The 17,736-nt window shown below is 39.1% G+C and overlaps 1 protein-coding gene across 2 annotated transcripts in view; it reads left to right on the forward strand.

Moving 5' to 3' along the window:
* LOC150084356 (myotubularin-related protein 9) overlaps positions 1-17,736 on the forward strand; it is a 141,911-nt gene that overhangs the window by 46,206 nt on the left and 77,969 nt on the right. For both annotated transcript variants that reach the window (XM_090375187.1, XM_090375188.1), the window contains exon 4: positions 8,987-9,138. In XM_090375187.1, the coding sequence (XP_090231313.1) occupies positions 8,987-9,138 (152 nt within the window). The remainder of the gene's footprint in view (positions 1-8,986; positions 9,139-17,736) is intronic.

Consider the following 17,736-nt stretch of genomic DNA (forward strand, 5'->3'; position numbering starts at 1 on the left):
ACCATCGTTTCGCCACACCCAGAAACCCCATAGGGAAGTAGTCCTGTTGTTCTAGGGCTATTTTGCACCCGGCTATTTCTCCCCTCACAAGTGACTGAAGGGGATAGCCCAATAACTTAAAGGCTCACAACTCTCCTTTTTGTGCTACGCAGTTGTGGCTGATTTCATTTTTCATAACACTCACAGTGCTTCTTGATAGTAGAGAGGAAATCCCAATAAACCGACGAGTCTCGGTCATCCGGAAATAGTGATATGGAGAGGAATATGGACAAAAGCAGAGACTCTCTTAGGGAAACCCAAGGCGACGAATGCACCATCATCACAAACCAACAGATCGAAGGGATGGATCCCCATTCTGGGACCCCCCCAAAACGGGTAAGAAGAAAAACAAAAAAGGCTCGATACCAAAATTTGAAATAGAAACCCGTTCCCAGACGGAGATAAGGGAAACGCAGGAAAACCTCACAGCAATTGCAACAAAGGAGACTGGCGATGACAGGACACAGGAAACCTCCCTGGATCCTACCTTACCCGAGGGTACAATACATGAAAAATCCCTGTTCCTGAAAACTGCTCTAGAATCCCTCTTTAAAGAGCAAACAAACAGTCACCACTGCACTAAGGGCTCAAATAATAACATTGTGGAACAAACTCGATGCACTCCTTTTCGAAGCCTACCTCGAGAGCAAAAGGGCCAATGCTAAACTGCAAGCCTACGCTGAATGTGGGGCAAAAAAATGCCACAGCGTGCACCCACATATGCACAAGCGCTGAGGACCACGGCTCCAGATACCTCTCCTCAACTGCCATGCGTGGCAACTACTATAAAACGCAAAACGCTCCTGCCGGCTCCACACCTAGTAATATTAAAACCAACTTCAACAGCACAACACCAGACTAGTGGAGAGGTGAAACAAACCATTATGAAGAACCTCTCACAGAATCTAAAGACTACAAAAATCAAATCTGTCTGAAAAATAAGGAATACAGGTGTCGTCATTGAAACCCAGACGAAGGAAGATGCAAATGAAATCCTCAACAACGCGAAGATCCAGACACTTGGTTTAGAGGCAGTGCCCCCCCCCCCCAAGAGAAAGGGCCCCAGTATAGTCATTTTTAACACCAACAAGGATCTAACACCAGAAGCTCTGCAGGAGGAACTATATTCCAGGAACCTTCAGCATGAGTATCCAAACGTGGAACCAACAACACTGATCACCCCAAAATTCTAAACAAAATCCAGGACAGGAGACCACACAAATTGGGTGGTTGAACTCACACCAGAGGCATGGAAAACGATTGCACAAACAACCAGGGTTTTCATACATTGGGGCAGCCATCGCTTCAAAGAGCACGTGTCTGTTCCCAAATGTTTCTGTTGCTGTCAATTTGGACATACGACGCGCACCTGTGCCCAGACAGAGCCTACTTGCGGCCACTGTGCAGAGAAAGGCCATGAGTTTGACACCTGCCCTAAAAAAGATGACCCACCCACCTGTGCAAACTGTAAATCACAGAAGATGCCAGCGGACCACTCAATCAGGGACAATCAATGTCCCATCTACATCAAAGCTAAGGGTGCATACCAAATGAGGATTGATTATGGACGCATGCCTTAGACATTTTAATCTAGACAGGGTAAACTTTGCGCAGCTAAATGCACAGCGATCTAAGGATGTGGCCGGACAACTCACCAAGAAAGCGAATGAACAGAACCTCGACATCCTACTTATCCAAGAGCCATATGTGCACAGCCGGGGGGTGAGAGGATATCCCCTATCCTATAAAATAGTCCAGGATAACAGAGACAACCCCCGGGCTTGCATCCTGGTTAGGAACTCTACTATCACTGTAACCAAGATTTCCAGCTACTGTAATCCTGGGCCGCCTGTGCCCATATTATAACCTCGCTCGGCGAATTCTATGCAGTCTCATTGTACTGCCACCCAGGGGGAGATATGCTCCCAGCTACCAGGTACCTGCAGAGTTTACTCACAGAATTCCAGAATGCCAGGATGGTTGCGGATGTGAACTGCCGATCCCCGGCGTGGTTCAGCCAAACCCCAGGGCATCGCAGCACCACAAATGGACAACACCTAGAGGAGTTCCTGGCAAACAGTACCTTCACTATACTCAGTCAGCCAAATAACCCCACCACCTTTTCTAGCACAATGTGGGAAGCCACAATTGATGTTACACTCGCCTCAAGGTCTCTGGCTGGTCACCTCTCAGGATGGATGGTCAGGGAAAGCTGGACCACATCGGATCACAAGGTCATAACCTTCACGCTTCAACGCACCATAGACAGGCAACAACCAACCCGACAAATCCAACATAGATATGCCATAAAGAAGGCAGACTGGCCACTCGTCCAGACTACCTTAAGAGATTCAGCACAAACCCTACAAATAGAGGGGCTTAGCCCAGACCAGCACCAAACTGCCTTGGGGGATCTCATCACTGCCGCAATTAAAAGGAAAAGCCCAACTCCAGGGGCTGTTCTGTGGTGGTCCCCGGAACTACAACAGCTCAGACGTGAGGTGAACAGAAGGAGAAGACTATTCCAGAGAGCACGACTTTCCTGGCCAGCAGCAGAAATAGACCAAGTCCGCGACCACTATCGCGCCGCAAGAAATGAGTACACGGCTCTAATCCGACTCAAGAAAGAGCACTCATGGGAGCAACTAGTTTCTACAAGTGGAAACGAGCACCCCTGGGGGGTTGTCTACAGAATAACAACAAACTCCCCAGGGGAGAAGTTATCCCCTGGGGAGTTTGAGAACAACATCTTGGACAGCATGTTTCCTGGACATATTACTCCCACTACACCAGAACAGCAACAACTATGTCAAGACAATGATACCTATACTACAACCAATAAGGAAGAACCGCTGACTATCACCGAACTTCACACTGCTGCAGCAAAACTGCGTAACAAGAAATCACTGGGTATCGACCTACTGGAGCCTGAAATCGTCAAGAAGGCCATTGAGACAATTCCAGAGGTAATACTCACCCTCTTTAATCACTGCCTTATTGAGGGATGCTTTCCACAAGCTTGGAGGACAGCCAAATTGCGCTTAATCCTGAAAAGTCCAAACAAGCAACAGGACCTTCCGGAGTCATACCGACCGATAGCCCTTCTCTCTGTGCTAAGTAAACTCTTTGAACACCTCCTCAAAGATAGAATTGAAACTTGCTACATGGCTGCAGGCCTACAATCACAGAATCAATTCGGCTTTAGAAGGGGCTGCTCCACTCTGGATGCCCTGGAAAACATTACCAGAGCTGCTGAAACAACAAACCATAAATATCTATTTGTAATCGCAATAGATTTTGCTGGGGCATTTGACACCTTGTGGTGGCCAAGCGTCCTCGGCAGACTCCGGAAGGCCAACATCCCAGCCAACCTATATCAATGCGTCAAAACATATTTTGGCAACAGAATGGTTGTTGTAGAAACTCCATATCGTTCTATTTCCAGACAGATTTTCAGAGACTGCCCACAGGGCTCAGTCTTGGGTCCGCTCTTCTGGAACATGGTTCTCGACGATTTCCTAAACCTAGACCTAGGTCGTGTGGCAACTCAGGCATATGCGGACGACATGACCCTGGTACTGCGAGAGGACAGCAGAGCCAGGCTAGAAACTTCTGCTACTTGTGCCATTGACACCCTACAGAAGTGGACTGATGAAAACAATCTCCGCATATCCTCAACCAAGACCAAGACCAACTCAATACTGTTAAAAGGTACCCTGGACATCAGGAGACCACCCCAAATCCGCATCCAAGGCATTACAATCAAGCTCACAAAGGAACTAAAACACCTCGGGGTTGTCCTAGATAATAACCTCTCATTCACCCCTCATCTGACCTACATACAGAAAAGGATCAGAAGATACTCTGCTCTGTTCATGAGGGTCTCCCGCAAGGATTGGGGCCTGTGGAGGAGAGCCCTCAAGCTATTCTATAAAACCGTATTCCTGTCTGCCATGATGTATGCCGCTGGTGTGTGGTACCGGAAGGCTACCACGGCCATCAACAGAAGAAAACTGGAAACCACGCAGTGGTATATATTACTTACAATAACAAGAGCTTGCAATACTGTAAGCACGCACACTCTCCAGGCCCTGACAGGGACTCTTCCCCTAGACCTGGAAATAGTCTTCCGCGGTCTAACATATCAACTCTCCAAGGGACGGGACTAACCGCCTGAACTTCACCGTGGACCCTGAAACTGACCACAAAGTGGAACGCAAATGCCTCCTCGCACATCTCAACCAGAGATGGCAAAACCGCTGGCAGACATCAACCAAAGGTGAAATCACTAAAAAATTTATTCCTGATATCCAACTGGTGTACCCAAACTATCCACCTTGGCTTTCTCCTGGACTTCTCGCAACCTACCTGTTGACCGGCCATGGCGCCATAAGAGGAAAACTCCATGGATTCGGATTGAGTGACACCCCCCCTATGCCACTGCGGTCTACGCGAGACATGGGGTCACTTGATGTAAGACTGCCCACTGTGCGAGGATCTCCGCTGCCGATTTATAACCACCACCCAAATAATGCTACGAGACCAGGAATATCTGATACTAACTGAAAAGGATACCTATAGTGCCTTCACTCAATATGCACAAGACCTCTTCACAAGAAGGCGGACTCTCCCACCACCGCAACAGCAACAACAATGAAATGAATCCTATGACAGCACAAAAAAAAAATAATAATAAATAAATAATAATAATAAAAATAAACCCATGATAAGAGGATCACATGAACCAGACCTGACCCATGAAAGTGCACACCAGATATGGACCTCCTCCGGACCGGTCACAGCCTCACGAGTGACTTTCTACTCAGCTGAATTCCAACCAGCCCGGTGAGACTGCAGAGCTTTCTGCATATGCCAGCCATAATGGCAGTCTGTGCCGGCACTCTTGCTGGACCCATCTTTCTTTCCCTCTCCCTCGGCAGTAGGGGAGGAGGCAGGAGGCTGTCCCTCCTGCCTCCTCCCCTACTCGTCAACCCTAATTTTCTCCTGGTGGGGCATGGGCATGCCTCACTGACATTTAATGGGGTCGTCTTCTCTATTGACCCCATTTCTTCTGTCTTTCTCCCCCCCCCAGTCTTCAGTCTCCTCTCTATCTGCTTGCCAGCGTATACCCCACAGGTCAAAATTTAATAGTTCCAAATTAAGTTCGCTCACATTTCGGTCTTTCAATCTAGCGATCAACCCATGCAAACGTTTTTTTTTTTTTTTTTTTTTTTTTTAGCTCCTAGCCACTGAAATCTCAGGAAACTAGGTGGCAGGAGCTGCCAGAGTAAACTACAACTACTGGGTACCTGGTCTGCCTCCATAGGGCGAAGTGTGGGCAACGTCGGGCCTCAGCAGGGGTCTGGCGGCTAAATGGCCAGAAGAACAATGGTACACGACATCATACACCTCAAGATCCATATACTTTTAAATCTCTGGCCTTTACAGTGAACTGTATCACACCACAATGTAAACTACGCAGAGATGGGGGAACCCCTGGTGCCGTTCGACCCTAAACACACTTTACAGCACTGGGCTAGGGGCATAAATTCAGTACAAAGGAGACAAATATATATATATAAAAAAATGCATAGCATATTCTATATATACATTAACAACGAATATGAATTATAATTATCAAAAATATATATTGCAGAACATCACATTTGGCTCTCGGATGTAGTTACTGTGTTGCAGGTAGGCAGCTGTTTGTATTTCTCATAATTTGTTTGGATATGAGACTCCTGTAGGCTTCAGAGTTGAGCAACCTCTTACAATCAATGTTGTAATAATTTATGAGGTGAAGGGATTAAATACTAAAAGTGTTATGGACGTCGCTTTCGAAATCGTGAATTCCATCAGAGGACAATCTTTTCAAAGGAGACTTTTCAAAATGCAACTCGATGAAAAAGAACCAGATCTGATATTACACACAGATGTGAGGTGGCTGAGTCGGAGTAAGTTTCTACAGAGATTTCGAAATTTGCTGAATGAAATTAAAAAATTTGTTGATCAAAGGGGAGATGATTATCAGCAGCTACAAGATACGGAGTGGTTGTGTGATTTGGCTTTTTTGGCAGATTTTACCAGTAAATTAAGTGATCTGAATTTGAATTACAAGTAAAAAATAAAAATGTGGGTGACATGATTAGTAGTATTTCTGCATAGAAATATCAATTTTTGGCAATGGCCAAGGATCTCAAAGAAAAAAAATTCGATCATTTGCAAAAATATCCTGTTTTGAATTTAACAGCGAGAAATATGTTTCTGAAATTGAGAATGTTGTGGATGATTTTGAAACCAGAATCAGTGATTTTAAAACAATTGAAGACATTGTTCAATATATTTCTTATCCATTTAATGTCAACTTGGATACAAAACAAATTGCAGAAAAAATTGCTGCGATTTTTCACATGGAGAAAATGTTGCTTAAAAATGAAATTATTACATTGCAAAAAGATATCTTCCTAAAAGCCAGATCATCAGAAAAAGAGTTTTGGAAATATGTTTGCCGAGAAAAGTACCCAAATATAAACAAATGCAATGAACTTTTAAATTCCTGTTTTGGTTTCACATATCTATGTGAATTGGCCTTTTCTTATTTGAAACAAACAAAGACAAAGAATTGCTGTGCTCTTACGGACTTGCACACAGAAGATTCTTTATGGTTGACCTTATAAATTAAAATTTTAAATACGTATGAATTTAAAATAAGAATTCTGAATTGTATTGAATTTTAAAGTTTATAAACAGCATTTTTCAATGTGTTGATTAACTTTTTTAACCTTGTGCAATGAAATTTTTGAGATGGTAGATCGCGGCACATTTTGAAGGAAAAAAGTTGATCGTATCACAAATTACATTGGCCACCCCTGATATAATGCAATGGTTATACCATTGTTAGATTATGGTAATGTTATTCAGTCTTTATACAAAATGTCATTATCTAGAGGAGAATGGAAATGGTGCAAGTCTGTTTTGTATAGTTGCTTTTTTTGGCACAGATCATTTTGTGTATCACTGAATTGACTGTCTCTCATTCTTTTCAAAATTTGCCTTGACACCTTTGCATATTTTTCATTCTTTTTAGTATATTATTTATTTTTAAGGTATTGAAGAGGAAAATCAACTCCCACAATGTATTATTACTTCACATATTTGGTTTCTAATATTTATACCAAATCTCTGAATGAATGTGTCTGTATTGCTGATGTCAAGATGATTGATGGCAAAACTAACCTTCTTTTTTTTATGAGCCTTTAAACCCTATTGGTAAAACTATGAATGCAGTGGATATTAATTTCTTTGTCTGTGATTCATTTCTGTCTTACTCTATTTTATTACTAATACCTACATTAAAAAGTGTTTTCACGTGCAGGAAATGATATATACTACATGGTGTTTGTTTAAACGAAATCTTTATTAAATTTAGACATAAAATTATTAGAAATTTATAGGCAGGGATCATATGTTACAGAGCTTAATTTAGGCTCTTTATCAGTGGTATAAAATTAAACTGAAAGAGAAAAGACAAAATACTCGATAATTCTTTTATACATGTTCTAAATATCTTGCTGGTGTTTGGAATTTAGCCATAGTGGAGCTGAGTGTACCAGCAACTGTGACAGGAACGGGAATTTTCTTTGTCTGGCTGATAGATGATGACCTGTCAGCATCACATGATGTCGACAAGTGATCTGGCAGTTTGGAAAGTTCTGATCAGTAGTAGGGTGATGTTGATTGACTATGGGTGTGCTGTATTGTTTTTTGCAGACTCTACAAATGCACTGGAAAGAATCAAAAAAGCACTCCAAGCTGTTCTTAGTGAGGCAAGACTAATGAATCCACACATAATCATAATAACTCTGAACCCCCATTTATATTTCCTTAGCATTACACTTACAAGCCTTGGCTTCTTATTTGTCCCATCATCATCAGCAAACTCACTTTTAATGTGTCCATGTGAGATGGCTAGCTACTCTACTCTGTGATATTATTATCCCCAATTCTCACCCTCTCAAACACTACAAAGACCATCTAGAGAAGCTCTAACAGCTTCCAGTACATCACAGGACATATTGCAATCTTTAATATCTAGTTGATTTTCACTAAAATTTCCTCTTCCGGATACCCAGCAGAAGTGACAGGAACTTGCACATAGGAACCTCTCTAAACCACATATTTTGAATCATAGATCTCACACCCAGACAGACCTATTTCCAGTTTGAGGTAGAATTTTATATTCAGAAGAATGTGTTTGCTAGAGAAAAACCTGATTTTCACGGAGATCCGTCCTCTCCTTTGTAGAATTTTTCCATGGCTGACTTGTATAAGGTCTGTTCAAAAAGAATCCAGATTAACTTCATTGTTCAAGGTTGAGATAACAGAGTGCAAATGCACTGAGGCAAAGTACCATGTTCTTAGAATGTCCCAGCTACCACTTGTTGAGTGACAGCTGTCTTTGCATTATCATCATCACAAAAACTTTTGTGATGGTGATATTGCAAAGATAGCTGTGACCAAAGAGATGCTAAGAAAATACCACAAAACATTTGACTCCATTATGTACATATTTACAAATCAGAAATAAATGTAATTTAACCAATGTAGGTTTCATTGCTTTATTATCTTAAAATAACGGTTTACCTATGCACCATGCCACTCAAGGAATATCTAAGCTTCTTGAAAGTTTGATTAAAAATTAAACTAGATTAATGCAGTAAGTAAAAACCTGGATACATGCGTTAAAGTAAAAAGCCTTAAAAATGCACATTAAACTAAAAACATTAAAGTTTTTACTTTAATGCATTTATTAAAATAAAAATCTATTAATGTATGTTTTCAAAAACTTTGTATTATTAATCTGTTTTGAAAATATGCTTTACAACCTGTTTTTGTTTTTTAGCTAAATTTATATTGTTTTATTTTCTACATTTATTGTTTCTAGATAATCGTGCAGTTTATTATCCATTTTTTTATCGAGCTATGTTTGATATTCTTGAAGATGGATGGACTGCTTACTTACCAGAAACAGAATACTCAAAGATTATGGTTAATAAGGAAGAGTGGAGGATTAGTTATATTAACAAAGATTACAAGGTACATTATAAAATATCTGTATAGAGTTTATTAGCTAATCATGTTAGTATTACCTATATAATGTAAGGAACCCAAGGCTTTTGCTGCACCAGCCAAAAAAATAATATTAATTAATAAAAAATAATAAACCATAAACTAAACTAAACTAAACTAAACCACTTGTTTGACTCCTTCCTCATGTAGATACTATCCAGCTGACCTTGAATTTACTTAAGTTCAGCCTCAATCACCAGTGGAGACAACTTATTCCAGTAATTAATAACTTAGTGGCTGAAAAAGAAAACTTCTTGTAATCCACTCTAAACTACTTCTTCCATAATTTGAATTTACTACCTCTAGTTCTGAAAAAATTTAAGCAGTAAAAATTTCGCCTTCATTCATTTTACTTTATCCTTTCAGAACCTTATACATCACAATTAGGGCTCCTGTACAGGTGCCTAGTTAACCTGCTCTGTAGCCCACATATTTTAAGTCTTTCCTCATATGGATTCCTTTTTGCTGATTTCATCACGCAAGTTATCCATTTTTGGACTCTTTCAAGAATTGTAATGTCTTTTTTAGGTGTGGTCTCGATACTTGAACATAATATTTAAAGTGTAATTTTATATGGTGGGATTTTGAACTCCCTATCGCTACAAGAAAATGTCCAATAAATCATGAATAGGAGACACTGTGGGTCTTCTTTGCTGCCTGCTCTTTTATATTTCTCGGAGAACTTCTTGTCTGACCATATTCCAAATCTCTTTCTTCCTGTGCTGTTTTTAATTTAACCCCACCAAATGTAAAGTTAATTTGGAGTTGCAGTTCCCCAAGTGCAAGACCTTGCATTTTGTTGCATTAAAACATATCTCTTCTACTTTTTAATTATTCCTGAAGTCTGAGTTATCTTGAAGAAGCTTGGGTTGTCACTGATCATTAACTACTATACCAATCTTGACATTTGCAAGTTTTGACATCATGCCCTATATTCTTTCATCAGTGTCATTTAAAAACAAAAATTCAAAAATAATAGTGGTCCCAGTACTAATCACTTGGGACTCCACATTTTACTTTTGCCCATTCTGAAGAGTAGCTATTAATCAATCACAACCCTCTGTTTCTTGTCCTGCACATACCCTGTGATCCATCTAAGGATTTTTCATATGATTCCAACATGTTCAATCTTATGACAATAACCTCTCATGTAGGACTGAGTGAAATTCTTTGCCAAAATTCAAGTAAACGATGTTGAAATTATAGTCATTCTCATCTAGTTCATGAGTGACTATCAGAATAGCTAACCACATTGGTTAAAGTGATTTTCTCTTTATAAAATCATGCTGTGTTTCCTTCAGAATTCCATTTATATCAAAATGATATTTTACTGCACTCTTGATTATTGCTTCCATGAGTTTCCTTACTGCTGAAGTTACATTGATTTTTCAGTAGTTACCATTTCATTCTTACAACCACCTTTATGTATTGGCAAACATTGGCACTTCTCCAATTCAAGGGAACTCCTCTTCTGAATCCATTGATGACCTCATAATAAACTTTAATGGTTCAATTCACCCACTTCCTGCATTCCTAAAAATTACTAGGTATATGCTATTAACTCTAGGTGCCTTCACATTTAACCACAAGTTTTTTTAATAAGGAATCTTCTGAAATTTCAGCTTCACAACATAAATTCCAAAAAAATGGCACATAATAGAAATATATATTATAACATACACATTTTCATATAACAATCAGGAAAAGGTTCCATAAAAGCTATAAATTGTCATTACTTGGCCCCCTTTTAAACTTATTTTTATCAGTGCACTGTGACTGGTAAAAACACATTAAAACTGAAAGGTTATTAATAAGAAATAAAACATACATGACTAGTATTGTTTCATTTTTGATAGCTAATTTTTCAGTGTGGAGGGAGACTGTTCTTGTACTGTTTGAGTTTTTAAAGAATAAGTGTAAGGTTAGTTACGTAGCCTTACCTAACTAGTTTTCCAATGTTATTTTGAACATGCTGCTTCTTTTGATGTCAGGCTCCACATGGAAACAATTTAAACTTTAAAACTTCCATTTTTATTCCAATATTTAATGCTTTCCATTTTCACACACTAGCATTATATGCGTAATGCACCCATTGTCTTCAGCATGTCCTTCTGTCTGCATGTAATCAACATCCAATGGGTAGATTTCCATGAAATTTCATATTTGGGCCTTTTAAAAATATTTGTTGAGCCATTCCAAATTTTTATTAAAATCAAATAACAATCTGGTAATTATTATATTTCTTTTCCATACAATTGCATGTCAAAAAGAAATTCATAAATTAAATGTAGTTTTAATGCAGTATTGTTAGCTTTAGACAATCCATGCATGCTCTGCATGTATTGTTATGTGGGACTCTTGAATGTGGTGTCACTTGTGAAAAGATACATAATACATAGAGAGAAAAGATACTTAAAAAAAAAGAGTATACTTGAGAAGAGTAATAAATATTATACAATTAAACTGAATGGTTATATTAGAGAATGTAAAACTATGTAGTTTTATTGTGTTCTGCAGAGTTATAAATTTACTAATTAACTGATAAGGAGAGATAAGCTATATTTACTTTTCACTTCTGTTAATTGCAGAAAATAATAAAAAAGAACAATTTTTGTTTTGTGTTTCTTTTTCTTCAAGAAGAAAAAAAAAAAAAGAAAATGAAGGTGTCTTAAATGTAACATACTGCATACATTATGTAACTTGGGATTGCTAATATAATTTAAAATTATTGAAGGTTACAAGGATTTAAAAATATATTTCATGAATAATTAAAAACTGATAATTGAAATTGAGAATTTTACAGGAAATAGTACTAGCAGTATATAAGTAAGATTTTTACAATTGTGCAAAATATCAAAAATGTCCCTTGCCTTTTCATAACTTTTAGGTGCCTTAGCATATATGTATAATGTGTCTATTGTCTTTACAGTGTCCATCTTTTGAGGGAGGCTGCCAGGAAATGTATCAAACCATTGAGGTTAATTATGAGGGCATCTTTGGACTCAGGAGATTCCTTTGTATTGGAAAAGTGCTAATGTATCCATACACAAAGGCGGTTGTAGGAGTGAAGGGGACAACTACAGAGTGGTTAGTCTGACTTCACTGGTAGGGAAAATCTTAGAGGCAATGATTAGGAGTGCAATCCAGGGACATTTAGATAGATATGGTATTCTGAAGGATACACAACATGATTTTATTATGGGGAAAATCATGTTTAACTAACTCAGTAGGCTATTTTGACACAGTTACTCATGAGCTGGATGTAGGGAACAATTTTGACATAGTTTATTTGGATTTTAGCAAAGCATTTGACTGTCCTTAATGACAGGTTACTGTATAAGCTGGAACACATTGTGATTACTGGAAAGAATCTAAAGTGGATTACTGAATGGCTACAGGGCAGAAGGCAAAGGGTTGTGATTAATGGATATTCTTCAGAGTGGTATAACATCAGGAGTGGAGTCCAACAAGGATTGGTGCTTGGACCCTGTTGTTTCTGATTTTCATGAATGACAAGGTCTTAACACTTAGGGGAATAGCAACCCCAAAATAAATTATACACTTGGTGAGGTTGAATTAAAAACAGTGCAGGATAAAGGGACCTGAGAGCCATGATACGGGCAAATATGAAGTTTTCTAAGCAGTGTAAACAGGCAGCCAGGAAAGCTCATGTTGTCCTGTTGATTATTTATCGAACATTATCCCGCAGAGATAGGGAGGTCATACTCCCACTGTATAAGGCATCTGAAAAAAAGACATTGAGCTTCTTAAAAAGGTCTAAAGGGTCTAAGAGGGTCTAAAGATGGGCAACTTGCATGGTAAGATTGGCAAAAGGGAAATGGTATAAGGAAAGATTCCGATTGTGTGAACTACAGAGCATGGCAACCAGGCAGCTCAGAGGTGACCAGATTGAGGTGTATAAGGCTCTGAGAGTAGTTAGTAAAATGAACAAAGGTGGAATTTTCACTGTTATAATGAATTCCAGAACTAGGGGTCATAAATTCAAATTACAGGGGAATTTAGACTAGAGTGTAGGAAGTTTTCTTTTAGCCAGTGAGTTGTCGATTGCTGAAACAAGTTGATTTCACAGGTAGTTAAGGCTGTCAGTTTGAATAAATTCGAAGGCCAACTGGATAGTTACCTATGTGAGGAGAGAAGCACATAATTTGTATTTTCTTATCTACTTTTTTTTTTTTGGCCAGTGCAGGAAAAGCCTATGGCTTCCTTTCTCTATATAGCAAATGCTGTTACTGTTATTATCTGTCTATGCACATGTAACAATAAGTACCAGTGGATGGATTTTTGTGAAATTATATATTTGTGCCTTTTAAAAAGATTGTTGAGCCATTCCAAATTTCATTAAAATTGGAACAGTAGAAATCTGACAATTATTATTTTTATTTATTTTTTTCCAGTCTGCAGGTTTTATACAATATATCATTGTATAATTTTTATATTTAGATTTTATAGAAAGATTTGTCAAGCCCTCCCATATTTCATTCAAATTGAACCAATGAAAATTGGTAGTTATTATTTCTTTTTTTTTCATATACATCATCATCATCATCAGCCATTTTCAATCCACTGCAGGATGAAGGCCTCTCCAGCAACTTTCCAGTTCCTTCTGTTTTGAGCACTGGCCATCCATTTACTACCCAAAAACTCATGAATTTCATCTATCCATCTCCGCCTTTGTCTTCCAGGTTTTCTTCTAGCTCCTCTTGGGTACCATTCTGCTTTTTCTTAGTCCATCTGTCATCATGTCTTCGAGCTATGTGTCCTGTCCAAGACCATTTTAGTTCTTTAGTTTTGATAAGAATGTCCTTTACTTGAGTTTGCTGCCTAATCCATGTGTTTCTCTTCTTATCTAACAGTCTGATTCCCAATATAATTCGTTCCATTCTTCGCTGTGTAGTTCTCAGCTTCTCTTTCATTCTTTTGGTGAGTGCCCAAGTTTCCCTTCCATAAGCCATGGTGGGAAGTATACATTGGTTCATTATTTTACATTTTAGACAAACTGGGATATTGCTCTTCAGTATGTGACTATATTTCCTGAATGCTATCCATCCAAAATTTATTCTTCTCTTGACTTCCAGCCATTTATCATTATTACAGCTAATAACTTGTCCCAGATAAGTATATGACTCCACCTTTTCAATTACTGCTCCTTCAATCATTATTTCCCTTTCTGTGGCATACTTGTTCATCATTACTTTTGTTTTAGCCATATTCATCTTTAGTCCAAAATCCTTACTAACTGTGCATAACTGATTAAGATTTTCCTCTAATTCTTTGGGATCTTGGCTTATGACCACAATGTCATCTGCAAATTGTAAATGGCTTAGGTACTCTCCATTCACATTGACTCCTTTCTGCGACCAGTCTAATCTTCTGAAAGCTTCCTCAAGAGCAGCAGTAAACAGCTTAGGAGATATTGTGTCTCCTTGTCGAACTCCTTTCACAATTTCAAATTTCCTACTGTCTTTGTCTAGTCTAATAAAGGAGGTAGCACTCTCATATATTTTCTTCAAAATCATAATATATGGGGTATCTATGCCTTGTCTTTCCAGTGCCCGAAACATTGCCTTATGCTGTATGGAGTCAAATGCCTTTTCATAATCCACAAATACCAGGCATAATGATGTTTTATATTCATTTGCTTTCTCCATTAGCTGTGATATTACGTGAAGGTGATCCATAGTTGAGAATCCTGTCCTAAAGTCAGCTTGCTCTTTCGGTCGATTCTCATCAAGTATTCTTTCTAATCTGTTAGTAATGACCCTTGTGAACAACTTGTAGATGTGGGATAACAAGCTAATTGGTCTATAATTTCCAATTTCTGATTTATCTCCTTTCTTATGCAGCAAAACTATGATTGCATTATTCCACTGCTTAGGCGTCACACCTTTTCTAATGCACTTTGTGAAGAGCCTTGCCAGTTTTTGTGTTATGTCTCTTCCTCCCAATTTTAACAACTCTACAGTAACTTCATCTTCCCCCGGGGCTTTCTGATTCTTCAATGCATGTTCTACCTCATCAGGAAGAATATCGGGTATGTCATATGTGTTGCTACATTGCAATCCATCTTCTCCACTGCTGGCATCATTCCCTCGCTCCTTGTATAATTCTCTATAGTACTGTTCTGCTATTTGAATTATGCATTCTCTGCTGTTTATAAGTACACCATCGCTATTCTTCAGTTTCAGTATCATTTGTCTTTCTGTATTACTGCTCATGGCTGCTGATTTAAATCCTTTGTTTTCCCTTAATGCTTTTTCTACTTTTCTTGTGTTAAATCTTCTTATGTCCTCTCTGAGTCTCTTTCTAATGGCTTTGCATAACTCGGTATACTCAATTTTCTCCCTGTCAGTGTTTTTCTTGCTCTTCATTTGTTGTCTTCGATTCATAATGACAAGTGTTTCTTGACTAATTTTTTCTTCTTTGGTCTTCTTTTTACCTATAGGTTTCTTGGGCTTTATCACTTTCAGAAAGTCGTAATATTCCTCGTCGATATCTTGGTGCCGAGCAGTCTGCAGAAGCTCAAACTTGTTCTTAAGTTCCAGTACATACTGCTTTTTCTCCTCCTCTGTTATCTCAAAGACCTTTGTATTATTTACTCGAGTCAGTTTTTTCCTTTCCTTTCCTACATCTATATCAAGTGTACATCTTACCATTCTGTGATCACTTCCAACATTTACCTTATTCAGGACAGTAACATCGTTCACAATATATCTTCTGTTAGTGAGGATGAAGTCGGTTTCATTAGTTGTTAATCCATTTGGACTCTTCCATGTCCACTTTCTCTTCACCCTTTTCTTGAAAAAAGTGTTCATTACTGACAGTCCTTGAGATTCTGCAAATTCCACAAGTCTTTCACCTCTTTTATTTCTTTCACCAATTCCAAAATTTCCTATAGTTCCTCTTTCTGCACTGTTTTGCTTTTTCCAACCTTAGCATTGAAGTCCCCCATAATAATAGTGTAGTGGGTTTTCTGCTCATCTAGAAGACTCTCAATTTCAGTGTACATTTCTTCAACCTCTTCATCATCATGACTCGATGTTGGTGCATAAATCATTATAATCTTTAGCTTGTACTTCTTAGAAATCTTGAGTATTAGTCTTGACACCCTTGGTGATGTACTTTTGAATTCCAAAATGTTGTTTTTAAAATCTTTATGGACCAGAAACCCAACTCCACCTTCACTCCTTTCATTGTTTCCATTGGTGTACAGCAGATTTCCACTTGCTAAACTTATAAGTGATTCATTTCTTCTTCTTGTTTCAGCCAAACCGATGATATTCCAATTCACATTTTCTAATTCCTTTTCCAGCTCTAATATCCTGTCTTCACCGATGAGTGATCTTACGTTGTAACAGGCCAAGTTCAGTTTCCGTGCATGGCAGCCTGGTCGTACCCAGAGATTCTTAGCACCCTCTGCTTCCACTCTGATCCTCTCGCTGCCGTAAGAGGGAGAGTGAAAGCTGCTGGGGACTGAGGGCCATTTGCTTTTTTGTGCTGTCATATGCTGGAGGGTTTGGTCTTTTCCTCTTCACGCTGACTAGGCATCTTGAAGAGAACCACTCTACACGTTTGTTGCCACCTAACTGATGTAACAGGGCTTACCATCGAGAAGGTGTGCATGAGTGGATTTTAGGGAGGCAGGCCAACCGGACTTCTCCTAAATCTTCTGTAATAGAGAGATATTGGATCCATCAGTGTTTTAGGCTGAGTGTCTAATAACACACAGGATACCTGTTCCCCTCTAAGCCCCTCTATTTCATATACAGGGTGTCTCAAAAATACACAGCATAACTTCAGGAATGGGTTCCTCATTTGTAGACAATAAAAATATTTTATATCAACCTAGTTCCGGAAATGCTTGGTTCCTGAGTTATTAACCAGAATGTCTTATCTCCCGCAGGCGATTTCCTTCATCACAAGGTAATGACAGAATCTGGTGGTTTTCCTTTTTGACCATGTACTCAAATCAGGAGCAAGTGGACATGCATTTTATGTATGGTTTGGTGGATGGCAATGCTCTGGAGGCTCGTCGTTTGTACCACAAAAGGTTCTCAGAACGAAGATGTCCAGACAGGAAAACGTTTGAAGATATCCATCGCCACCTTTGTGAACATGGGACCTTTACACCTTGTGCTGCCGACAGAGGACGACCAAGATCTAGACTCCTGAAGTAGAAGAGGAGATTTTGGATGTTGTGCATGCCACTCCTGGAATCAGCATATTCAGAATAACAATGCAACTGGCTGTTCAATGTTCGACTATTTAGAGAGTGTTGCGAGAACACCAACTGTATCCTTACCATCTGCAACGGGTACAGGCTGTGTCACCAGCAGATTACCCTGTGCGAGTAATGTTCTGCCAGTGGTTCTTGCAGCAGTCTAGTACAACTCCTCACTTTCCTGCCTTAGTGATATTCACAGATGAAGCACAGTTCACATGAAACGGAATCCAAAACTTTCACAATCAGCATGTAGGGGCTGAGGAAAACCCACATGCAATTCTTCCATCACATCACCAACAGCGGTTCAGCCTCAACATCTGGGC

The sequence above is a fragment of the Mastigoproctus giganteus genome, chromosome 6 (assembly GCF_048544385.1).
Source record: "Mastigoproctus giganteus isolate SK-2022 chromosome 6, ASM4854438v1, whole genome shotgun sequence".
Taxonomy (NCBI): Eukaryota; Metazoa; Arthropoda; class Arachnida; order Uropygi; family Thelyphonidae; genus Mastigoproctus; species Mastigoproctus giganteus.